Source organism: Mytilus californianus, unplaced genomic scaffold (assembly GCF_021869535.1).
Source record: "Mytilus californianus isolate M0D057914Y unplaced genomic scaffold, xbMytCali1.0.p SCAF_5, whole genome shotgun sequence".
NCBI lineage: Eukaryota > Metazoa > Mollusca > Bivalvia > Mytilida > Mytilidae > Mytilus > Mytilus californianus.
In genome coordinates, this window is record NW_026262701.1 from 20,984,073 (window position 1) to 20,997,248 (window position 13,176).

At 29.7% G+C, this 13,176-nt stretch overlaps 1 protein-coding gene across 4 annotated transcripts in view; it reads right to left on the minus strand.

Annotated features, from left to right (window-relative positions):
- Positions 1–935: 935 nt before the first annotated feature.
- LOC127702669 (protein MTSS 2-like) overlaps positions 936–13,176 on the minus strand; it is a 73,875-nt gene continuing 61,634 nt past the window's right edge. For 2 of the 4 annotated variants that reach the window (XM_052206967.1, XM_052206965.1), the window contains 4 exons: positions 11,971–12,075; positions 10,094–10,274; positions 8,001–8,120; positions 936–6,451 (listed from right to left, as the gene is read on the minus strand). In XM_052206967.1, the coding sequence (XP_052062927.1) occupies positions 5,664–6,451; positions 8,001–8,120; positions 10,094–10,274; positions 11,971–12,075 (1,194 nt within the window). In that variant the 3' untranslated portion in view covers positions 936–5,663. The remainder of the gene's footprint in view (positions 6,452–8,000; positions 8,121–10,093; positions 10,275–11,970; positions 12,076–13,176) is intronic. The other 2 variants (XM_052206966.1, XM_052206968.1) reach the window with 2 other exon arrangements.

The window sequence follows — 13,176 nt, forward strand, 5'->3', positions numbered from 1 at the left end:
CAGCAACTCTTCAACTGCAGTATTGTTATTCCTATTCTAATGCATTACAAATATCACAAAAACGCAAAAGCTTGACAAAAATGTATAAATTTGACATGAAAAAAAATCGGCTAAACTTCATGAATGATGTCATGGCTTAACATGACGTCATTCAAATGAAAACTTGCAGACTGAAGGTTATTATGTAACTTCTCAGATTCAAATTTGGATACTATCACATTAAAACAGTGTTTTTGAGGTAGGTGTTGTTTATTTTTGATTATTTTGAATAATCAAACATTTGTCGATTCAAGCAATTTAATATGGCGGCTCACTCATTAGTTACAACATGTGAACTAAGGAACTTACGATAATTTTCAACCAACGAAAAACATTGATACATAAAAATTGCATTAGAATTACCAATTGCTTTCTAAATTATTATGTAAAACTGTCAATTCTACAGATTTTCTTAATTTAAAAAGCGTAACCAGAAAAAAATCTGTTTGTTATTGACCTGCATGATTTTATGTAGAAAATATGTTTAAAGTTAAAGCTTGCTAGCCTGTAGTCCACTGGTTGCTTTTAGTCATAACTGTCCTGGTAATAGCTTAAACCAGGTCATTAATTCTCTTATGAATTGGTTCAGATTTTCCTTTCTCTGCACATTTTTCCCTGTCCGTATGATTTTGCTCATAATTGAAGGTTGTACTGTGAACTGTCGTTGTTTAATTCCCCGTTCTTTTAGTCTTTGGAGGATAGTGTCTCATTAGCAATCACACAACATCACCATAATTCTATAGAATTATATTTTTTGTTTTGGGTGAATGAACATGTGGACAATAGGCAACTATGTACTCCCCTTGATTATTGGTTGATTTTAAAGGCAGGATTAATATACTTAAAGACTTCTTCTGTAACACTTTGTGGAACCAGACAAGAAATATAGTAAGTCATTGCCATATCTATTTTTATTCACACAGCAGTTTGTGAAGATATTGTTACATAGATTACTGTGTGACAACAAATAAATACATGAACTAACACACTGCTAATGGATTCCAAAGTCTACTTTGTTTTCTGCTCAGTCATGTGGAAAACAAATGATAAGTTAAGATCGTTTTAGTTGCAATGGAAATACACAATGACAAATCAAAACTTAAACTCAAAATTTTATCCTTTATGAAAGGTGGCAAAGTGTTTTTGTAAATGTATAGAACGAGAGTAATATCAAATAATGAAACCGTTAACTTAGTGTGGTTGAATGATATACATAATGGATTATAATAATCTTTCTGGCTTTCTTAACAAAGTCAAATTTAAAATTTTGATTGATTTTAGTTATGCATTTCAAAAAAAAAAAAATCAGCAAACACGTTTGATTTTAACATCTTTAATGTGTGAATTTTGCACAACTGAAAACTCAAAACGGATTTAATAAATTTTATAAACTGTAGGAAGATTACCAGTTTTCTTAGTTTCTCCTAAGATAAAGTTCTCTAACCCTTACTTTGTGTTTTGTTTAAAAATGTAATATTTTTTATGGTAATTGAATTAATACGAAACTAACGATAACTCGCAAATTTTTCTCGGTGTCATACTTAGTAAACAACAATTGTAAGCACGTTTCAACTTTAAAATGATGAGAAAAAAGTTTTAATGAAAATGTTTGGCAATTATCTACAGCAACTTATGTTAAAGACCAAATTTATAAATTTAATGGTAGATTCTATTTCACTCTTGTTATGTAAATTAGAGTGGTTCTGACATACAATTTTTTTGCCGTATATGATATACTTGTTACAATAATTCAAATGGTGATTAGATAACATCTGTCTTATAGGCCAATTTGCTGATCTGACTTTGAACTTCTTTCAATCAATCAAATAATCAGCAATGACACATGAAAAACAGGTTTAACAGCAAATTACATTTCTGCAAATAAAACTTGCAAATAAAACAATGTATTGAGTCGAACTTCTTTGCTTGGAATGAAAACTGTACAATGTACAATAAAGCCCAGATAAAGAATTTGCCTAATGAACTCTCCCAGAAAAAACATACCTGTATCAGCTTTGATATCCCAATTGTACATCATTGCAGAACTTGTTTATAAGTAAAAGGCAAAATTTAATAAAGGTAGAATCAATGTTTTAAAAAATAATATCTAGTTTATAGAATAAAACTGAAACTAAAAGACAAAACAGCCTATTGGGATAGCACTACAAAATTGTGATGTAAAAGATTTTTTATACTTTTTTCTTTTATTTTGCTGATAAGCAACAGGTTATGTTCTGATTCAGACATTTTACAAAGGAGCAGGCCCAGTAAGACCCCTTTTTGGCCCCAAAATATAGCAGTTTTACAAAATTGTTAAAATGTAAATTTTTAGCTATTTATTGGAAAGAAGAATACTTCTGTTACATAAATATGGGCTGTTTTTGACAATACAATGCACATGTATCGGGTACTAGCATCATTAAGTCATGCTAAATTACTGAAATAATCGTAATTTTAGCATTTAGGTTAATTTTTAGACGGTTTCCGTCTGAAATGGAAGTGGCCGCATTTGTGTTCATTCTTGATATTTAAATGTAAGTTGTATTTGTTGATAATACATAACATATATAAAGGTTGAGAATGAACACGGATGCGGCCACTTTCATTTTTGACAAAAACCATCTGAAAAGTGACATATTATGGCATATTTGATAGATTTTTCATATTTAAGCTTGAATTTGAGCATCTTTAATGACTAAATCAGTTCAAATCTTTCACATAAACTAATTTAATCGACTGAAGTAGACACTTTAGTGTTTAAAAAGTGTCCAAAATCTTTTATCAGATGAACATGAATTTTGAGGCCAAAATCAGCCCTTACCGGACCTACTCCTTTGATTAAGACATCCCATTTTAAAGGACAAAGTATAGACTTTTTCCAATGTGAATAAAACTTACTATTTATATGGTTGGCTTAATGTTCTTCTTTATCAAGGAGGAACATTATGAGCATGCTTGTATATTATAAGAAATGCATACTCCTTTTTTATCTGAATATGTTACCAATACTAATTATCTTGGCTTTATTGTACATTGTTAGATAAAATACAAAAGCATTATAATAAGCTGACTATAACAAAATATCTGGAATAGTAAATGTCCTGATATATATTGTGGAAGTCATTTTCCTCACGAGTATTAAAATTCTGTGTTACAATGTACAGATCATATGCATAACAGTTTGTGAGATTACGTTATTTATAGGCAAATTTTAAGGAGGTTCTAAAGTCAATAAAATATTACAAAAATATCAATATAACATAGCTTATGCATGATCCATAAACATAGTTTGCACACTATCTGGTCATTTTAAAGACATCAAATGAATTATAATTCACTTCCTAAGCAAGGTTACATTTGTATAAAATCTTAATTATGTCTGGAAATATCCTCAAATCATCACTATTATGTAATATGGTCCTGTCTAACATCAATAATTCCGGATGCTAGACTAGCACCAAATATCTTTACACATTTTTGACTTCAACCATTTTTTGTTTTTTCTGCTCAATAGAGTGCTATCATTAAGTTTACAATAGTAATCATTCATATCTTAGTGGATGAAGTAGTCAGTCGTCCATAGGAATATGTAAGCCTTTAGCAGCTGTTAACTTATGAAGCAACATAAACAACATGTAATCAAGCAATTATGAACATAATCTAAACCCCACAAAGGGCATGAACACAAATGTTTTACTATTCTGTGTAAAATATTCTTTATCTTTATTCACTTATTTTCAAAATGATCTTCCAGTTACCATGGTTTTGAACCAAAGAACCCAGATAGAAACAAGATTTGGAACCAAAAGACCAGGATGGAACCAAGGTTTTGAACCAGAGTGACCGGATAGAACCTAATTGCATTCTGAAATCTAATTACTTTTTATACCTTTAACGTATTTTCCAAATCATTTAGTTATTTGGTATATTTATATATAATTTTCAAAATGATCTTCACAAGAATAATATGTTATGTAAACTGGAATATACTGGGGTACATGTGAATAAAAAATATCCATGAGGAATTTGCATCTGGGGAGTAGAGGAATATTCATACAATCCCTTATAGGGTGACTTGCATCCAATTAAATAGTCAAATATTTGTTCAAGCTGGATAAAAAGAGATATGGGGTAAAATCAGAGAGACAGCTTTTAATATTAATCAAAACTGATATCTACACTTTTAAAACATATGACTTTTTTCTTTCAAATAAAATAGATTCATATGCTAACTCTGAAAAAGTTGCAATTTTAAGATTATTTCTGAATATTTTAAAACATTAAGTTCAAACCATTTATGAGGCAAATCAAAATAACTAAATATCATTTTCTTCATGACAAAATAAAATAATTGTTATTAAAAATGAGAATGAAATGAGCTATATTACAAACAGGGTTCAATAAAATTAACTGTCTTGGCACATTGCACTAAAGTAGAAACATAAAACAATAAACATCTCAATCACTCACAAAAATACACTCAACAAATACACTGCTTTTCCAATAAATATTTCATCCTTGAAGAAAATTCTGTATAAATTTTCTCATTGATGATCCAATTACAAATTTAAATACATTTAAAGAAATGTAAATGAGTATATATTTTATCCCACAGGCACAAAAGGAGTAGATGTAACCAGAGCATTATTTTGCCTAACTCTGATTTTTATTATTTATTCAAGATAAGCTTTCATTCCTGTATTAAACCTGCATGATACCCGTTGCAAAATGTGGACATATAGACGTCCTATATGTGACATTAAAAAAATTTTTTTTATGTTGCTTAAATATGAATTTTTTAACAAATATAGAGCACATGCAAGAACTAGATTATTTACCACTGCATCTGTCTAAATGAATAACATCCCTCGTATATATATATGTATCTATATATATATATATATATATGTATGCGTGTGGTTCTTGTATGCCTTAAAAATATCTGAATTATGAATATTAATTTCATAACTAAGCAATGACAGTTAAAACATATATTAAGTATGTCTCTTTGTACATACTTAAAATTGTAGTGAAAATTCATAACATTCATACTTTCCACTTGTTTAATAAGCACTCATAAAGTTGACACTTTGCACATGTCTGATATATATGTAAACTCTAAATGACAAGCAAAGTAAGGCCCCTGTCTCATCTACTCCATTTTGCAATTGAATGTTAAAAACTTTGGAAAATTCATTTTAAAAAAAATTTCCCAAATGTTATCAGACACTTGATAAAACTAAAATAAAAAAAAAAAACATTATAAAATGTAGTGGTAAAAAAATGTTAAGGTTGCTCTAAAATATTGAAAAGTATCCTAAATAAACAAGCAAAAACATAAAACAATTTACAGAAATGATTGGTGCTGTTGAAACCTAAATAATAACTTATCCTGAGGTATGAGAAATACTGATAGCATTTATTAGGAAGATAGCATAATGTTAAAACTGGATTTATCATCATTAAAACAAGCGTTCAATAATATCAAATGGTGCAACTGTTTATACAAGCAAGCCAATTATATATCAATAAAACACAGCCTTTCATACATAGTTTTAAACTGCTACTGTCACACATTAAAAAACCCAACAAAACACAAATCTACTTCTAAGATTCTCTGGATACTAGCATTCTGAACCCTCATCTTTAGAATTGACACGTTTTAATCGTGGTCCTGATTTGAGTTCAGACACAAGAGAAGCACGAATACTGTCACTGCTATTGTTTGTTTGGGGTTTAGAATATACAGGGGGTGGGGCTTGACTAAATGTGCATCCAATTTCCTGAAGTTCCTCTGCTGATGGGGGTGGAGGCAAATCTGGATCATGCATAATGTCAGGAGGGGGAGGTGGTAGTTCCTCTTCTTGTAATGAAGCATTCATAGCAGCAAAACGTGCATTCAGTTTCTTAACCATATCGACCTGACCTGCAGGAAGATTTTGGTGATAATGTGGCACACCAGTCTGAGAATACTGTGGTCCACTCGGTGGTGGCATCATGGCACGAGCATCTGGAGGCACGGCATGTCCATATATTGGTTGTGAATTAGGCACATATTGTGAAGAATTGTGTTGATTGTAGGGATTTTGAGCAGCAGTTGTAGACGCATAAATAGTTTCTTGATGTTCATGACGACTTTGTCGTGCTTGGATGCTCTGCTGAATCTCTTGCAGTTCAGCATAAGCAGGTTCTGATTGACTTCCAGAACTGCCACTTCTACGATGTGAACCAGGTCTACTTGAAGACTGAGGAATTGGTGGTTGTTCACGAGGTGGTGTTTTACGGAGTTTCTGCAGTACTGCAGGATTTGCAGTAGTGATTGATGAGGATCTTCTAACAGGAGGTGGTGGTTTACTCTGCTGTTGATTCATTGAACTTCTTCTCCCCAAACCCACACCAGACACAGGAATACCTAAAACAAATAAAAAGTTGCTTATTTCATATATTGTAACAATACAAAAAATATGTATATGTTTCCATTTAAGAACTGTAATAACTACTCAAAATTCAGATATGTAAATATATTCATTCTTAAATCATGAAGCCATCTGAGAAAAAGAAATAACGTGATCATATAGTTTTCTGCAGGATTATTTTTACATGTGATTACATTGCATAAATTTAACATATATAAAACATAGGATTTCTGAAAGAGGTGAGAGTAATACAGAAAGATGATGATATTACATTCAAGGTTTTGAAGAAGCATTAAAGGTCTTGATAAGAAGAATGCTCAGCTGGTCTCTCATAAAAAGTCAATAAATGCATTTTCAAAATTCTAATTCATAAAAAAGGAAAAAAGGTGTATAAATTGTTGCTGCCATAATGCAAACAATCAATTCAATTATTTTTACATTTCCTATAAGTGAATCAGTTACTGGACATAGAAATAGGTATGATAATAGCTAAAATCTGGACCCAAAATTTCGAAAAAACATGAAATTCTTCAATCCTTTCAAAATCACGTTAATTTTATTAAATAAATGAATAAGAATTGATAATTGCAGTTGTGATGAAATAAAAATGTTGAAATTGCATATCTGACCTAAAACATCCATTTTATATATAGTTTTTTTTGGGGGTAAAATTAAGTATTATCAAAGGCCTCACTCAAAAACATAAACTACCCACATTAACATATTTGCACAAGACATCCTTGGCAAAATATCTTTTCAGGTTAAAACTCTGCTTATGTCTAAATGTAAATAAAGTTTTACTCCAAAGAATAAATATGCAAGACACAATTAATAAATATGCTGATATCTGACAACCTAAGGACTTGTAAACATCTGAAGGCTGTTATTTGATAGATTTATACTTTTTGATATTTGAATTCAAGGGGACAAAAATGTGGACGTATCCTTTTCCTTTACTGATGTATGACTTTATAACAATCAAACTCTAGTGTGTACACAAAGTCTAAAATATTCCAACTCCCTTTCCAAATTTTTATTTTTTTTACATAATGGCAAAATGAACTGGCAATTAAAGTTTAACCAAAATTGATTTACTGGTTTGGACATTTCTACCCTTGTATATCCTTAATAAAAGGAAATGAGAAACCATACATATCAGATTAAAAACAAAACTGCCAAGGACTGAAGACTAAAAATAGATGAACTATTCACTATTAAGGGAGGATTTAAGACTAAAACCAACCATAAAGTACTCAATGGCCTTTTATCATGAATAAAATGTTATATTATCAGTACTTTTGAATTAAAACTTTACTGTAATTGATGCTTCATTCAATTGTTTGTCATTCCCTATAATTCTGGTGCTATAACTTATAATCAAAGCTTGGTTACAAGTTGAATGATAATACTGAGGGGAGATAATTCATTACATTATATGTATTTTGACAACTGTATATTACAGTTGGATGTTATCGACTTTAGTGCTTTTGGTGTTTGTCTGACCTTAAAAAATATAAAGACAACTGTTACAGGGACAAAACCTACCTGCTGTAGATGCGGGTCGTTTGGATTGTAATACAGCTTTATAAACATTTCCTATTTCTGAATTTCTAGGAATTGTATAATATTTTTCTTGCTCTGCCTTAGCTCTACTGAGAACAAAGTCTGCAAGAGAGTACAACACACACATGCAACATTCCAATAACAAATGCACAAGATTCATATGCAAAATAGCAATTAATGCACAATGTAAAACTGTGAGATAACTTTCATTAATGGAAAATGAGGATTTAAAGAGGGGATTTGAGATTCTCAAAAAAAAGTTAATCCAGCAACTGTGGATTTGTTATTATTCGTGTGATACAAATTTTCTCGATATATGTGGATATAGATGAACCACAAATCTAAATGTACAAAGAAATGCAAATTTTCTATAGGCTTGTAAGCAGATTTTGGCAAAACCACAAAATCAAATATTTACAAAAATGCATTGTTTTCCCAATCCACAGAAAATTGGTACCCACAAAAATATATTAATCCACAGTATCCAAAGTCAGGAACTTCATCAATGAATGTCTTTTATTAAATATTAATGCTGTTTCCTTTTTATTTCTTCATTAGTGAAACTAGCATTGATGGCAAAATTTGTATATGCTCTTTTAAATTTATTCCCTTTTGAAGATTTTGGAGATTTAGAGATGGACATATTGTATAGAAAACCATATGATGACATCTTGATGTTGTTCGAATTTTTTTGTTGTTGGGTTGTTATTTTATTGATGTAGCATTGATGTAGCCCCTTTTATTCATACCATTTGTTTTGACAGGAATGTTTTGATTTGGGAATTCTCAAATGTATCCCCTTTAAAAGCAAGAAATATCAAAAGATAGTGTATGTATAAAAATAGTTATTAAACCAATCAAATGGATTCACAGTATTTACATCATGCATGGAATAAATTCATGTTTGAAAATTATCCACTGTTATCTTTAATTTATAAAATAAGAATAAAAAATCAAGTTGTCGAGTCTGATATAGATATACTTCCCAGAAAGGCTTTTCAAATACTGTAAATTCAGAAATTATTGCGAGGTTTTTATTAATGCGAATAATGCGACTGAATGAGTATCGCAATATTAAGAACTTGCATTCTTATATCTGATACACATAACTGTATGCAGATTTTCCTGAAATCGCAATAAATAATCTCGCATTTAAGTCCATTCTACAAAATTCGCAATAATAAATGCACGCAATAATTTCTGAATTTACAGTAGGCAGAAGATATTAAACAAGTAAATGTTAAAATATCATAGAGTTTGTGATTAAAAAAACAAAGAGTTAAACATGCACTGATGCAAGAAAGTAAAACAAAATATAAAAGTTTACTGACAACATTCATATACACAGCACATTATACTATGGAAATAATTATTTACTACAAAATTCAGTTGGTAAGTATGAACTTTAAACTGGACAGTATGTTTATAAATACTCAGAATGAAGAAGAAGAAAATATAAAAAAAAATAATAAATTACTTTTTTCATGCATGATTCTTCAACTCATCAAAAATGGCCTTCTTTTGCAAAAATCCCACCTTTTAGTGATGGTTCAACATTTAACAGGTCTGATTTGATTGTTGCTTACTTAATGTCCAGTGACATATATCCCATGCATAATCTGGACCAAACAACATTAACAGGAATAATTATGTATCCCTTTTTAAAATTTTTTACTTCTAAATTTAGATAAGTTTTGCTCCTGACAAAAAATGGAAATCAATGCAGTTATGTAGTCCATAGTTTAGTATTAACAATCATTTATTAGCATATGTGATCAATCAAAACTCATATTAGATACAATGAAAACATAAAACGTACTGATTAATAAGAAGTTGTTTGATATTCAAAAGCAAATCTTACAATAAAAAACTTTTTAATTTGTTATGAATAAATTTGGGATCAATGCACTGAAAACTTCATTTGTTCTTTCTTAGACAGCAGACACAACTTGTTAGTCAAATTATGTTTGGAGATTCTCAGTTCCTTTCAAAACTGGCAATGAAAATAAATAAAATAATTCTACTAGTACAGCCTTAAATCAAATTGCCCTTTCTCTTGTAAGTAATATACTAACCCCCAGTAGCAATAGTATCTTCGGAACTTGATGGAGTACTGTTCATGGTACCATATCCACTGGAGCACTGTAGTGAGTGTTGACTGGCATTACTGGATGTCTCATAATTACACTGTAACGCTGCAGTACTAGCTTCTAGTTCCTGGATAGCTTTAGCCAGCTCCATTGAATTCTGCTTTCTCTGCAAAAAATATAAAAGAACATCAACTCTCTGTACTCAAATCAAAATTTCCTTACTTTTTGTTTTCTCTAAAAAGCTCTAACTTTATAATATGTTAGCATTTATCTGTTATGTAATAAATAGTTAAATTCTTATTACATGAGTCTGATTAAATATTACTCACTAAATACTCAGTGTTATGTAGAGTTTTGGTGGTATATGATAATGTCTCTGATAAACATGCAGTTACATTGCTTAGATATTCTTCTCGTTACTCTAAGTTGCAAGATCAAACAAAATGTATTATTCATGGTTTTTTTGGTGGTTGGTAGCATTATTAACATGCAGTTATATTGCTGAAGTTTTAGTTGCTGGATAAAACAAAAATGTAACCTCTATAAGTTTCTCATTCAAACTATAACTACAGGGTGTTTAACAACCTTGACTTCCCAGGAGGATCTTGCACGGTCAGTGTTTCACTATTAATTTCTTTTCTTTCCTTTTTGATGGCAAAGTTATCAGATCTTCCTTTAAATAAGGACATTTAACAACCATCAATCAATCAATCAATCGTTTAAATAAAATCCATGCAATTTGTAATGTAACTAAAACAGGATATTTTCTTAATGTAAAGAAAGCTTTGGGAAGTGTACTGCTAAAACATATGCTTGTGAACTAGCTACTGAATAAATATACTATATGCTATTTCTTATGCATAAAACATAATCTCTTGAATAAATATATATGCAAAATAAACTAAATTTAAAAAAGCTACAACATTCAAATGCAAGTAACAAATTACAAACAAGAGGAAATCTACTGCTAAGCTAGTTTATAGTATGTAAAATGTATAAATATAATGAAAATACAGAATCAAAGACATAGCTTATTCAAAGGTGAATATGGTTATGTGTGTCATTTTCAAGAATGAGCCCAGAGCACTAATAAAAAGAAAAGAAAAAGAAAGAAACTTCAGGGAAGATAACCAAAGAATTCATAACAACTGATAAAATAGTATTGATGCTGAATCAGCACTGAAACAAAGTTTACCAAACTTAAGAAAAAGTTACTAACAAGTCAAAAATAAAACCTTACTTAGAGGACCAGGGTAAATCAAGTCATTTTGCTTTTTTGCTTAAGTAAACAGAATGTGCTAACTCTTTCCTTGCTTAATTCTCAGCTAAGTTTATTAACTTTTAATAACATAATGCCTGGACAAATTTTTTAATAAATATTTAATAAATCTATTACTAAATGGAAAGCACACATTATTTCAGGAATTAACCTATCCAGAAAGAACAGGACAATTAATGCTTCAATGTTTTTGTTAGAAATACTATAAAAGTTTGCAAAGCACCGATCAACACATATGTCAATAAATGTCGTCTAATTAAGTATTTATTATCGTCATGAACATATGGCTTTTGAATTAATTCAAATAACTTTAATGTTTTCGTTAAAGGTAATTAATCCTTAAATTTAAGAAGTAACCCAATTCAGCATTAATTATAAGTCCATTTCTCTACAGAAATTTGTGAACATAAATTGATTACAAATCATGGCTTCATAGTGAATTTTAATACATATGTACATGTATGAATCACTATTATTTGTTTGCTCTTAAAACAATCTGCCTTCATTGTTTAGAAAAAGGAAAACAACCATATTCATCTGTGAATAAGACATTTTCATAACTAAATCTACAGGATTCCCTTGCCTTCATCCCTTTCCTCAATTCAACAGTTTCAAATTCTGTATGTAATGCGGCAGTACATGTATCAAGATCTTTGATAGCTTCCTCCAGGTCCATGGGTAACCCGGACTGTGGCACACAGAAAGAAAGCAAGAGTACATTAGTCAACAAATACTCAAATGAAAATCTCAAACCAGACTATTTTTATGGGTTTTTTTTTTTTCGTTATAAATTGATCTACTTGGTTTTTTCACAAATCACTGCTAAACTGCAACATTATGACTTTATTAGAAGAATTAGTCGAATATTGTGGAATTATAGGGTAAACTAATCTATAGCAGGTCAACAGATGAAAGTACAATTGTACAAAAGATTGATTTACTATCTTATGGGGGCATGTTACTTATGTGTTTGGATGAAAATATTTGGAAGGAAAGTAACTAGAAAGTATCTAAAATTATCTAAACATGTGTATCAATCATTCATTTAGGTCTTCAGCAAGATATTTAAAGTGACAATTAATATCTTCTCTCATCTTGTAAATATTTCATTTAAACAGTGCATCTAAGATTTCTAAAGAAGTTTTGATGGTGACTGACTTGTCACTCAAAACTGTGTCCAACCAAGTAAGTTGTTATTGTCTGTAAAGTCCTTACTTGCTAAAATAATTTTGGATGCTAAATAAATGTTTTATTAATACTTTGCCTTTTCTACAGGATTTCTTAGTCTTTATAAATATTTCATATAACTGGTCTGAGATTTTTAATAAGCTTATAAATAGGTTATTTACAACAAGTCATGCAAAAAATGATGCAAAATAAAAGTAAAAAAAAAAACATAACAAAATATATAAGCAATAAAATCATTATATTTTAAAACAATTATCTCCCTTTGTTCTAACTTTTGCAAAGCAAAGTATGCATTGAAAGCACTGGTTGATTTTGTATGCATAAGAAAATAAATCTTTTATGCTGGCAAAAGTTTCAGAATAAAAATTTCTAGCTCTATATTTCAAGTATAGTATATAACTATACATATAACGAAAACAAGCATAGTACAAATTAAGATAAATAAATGATATATATATACAAATTATACTGAATAATATCTATATATATTGTCCGAATATCATTTAAGGATTTTAACTAATTATCAAATACTATATGCTTGAAATCAAAACTTTTTAATGAGAATTTGTAACATGCAAATATGTATTATACTAGTAAATAA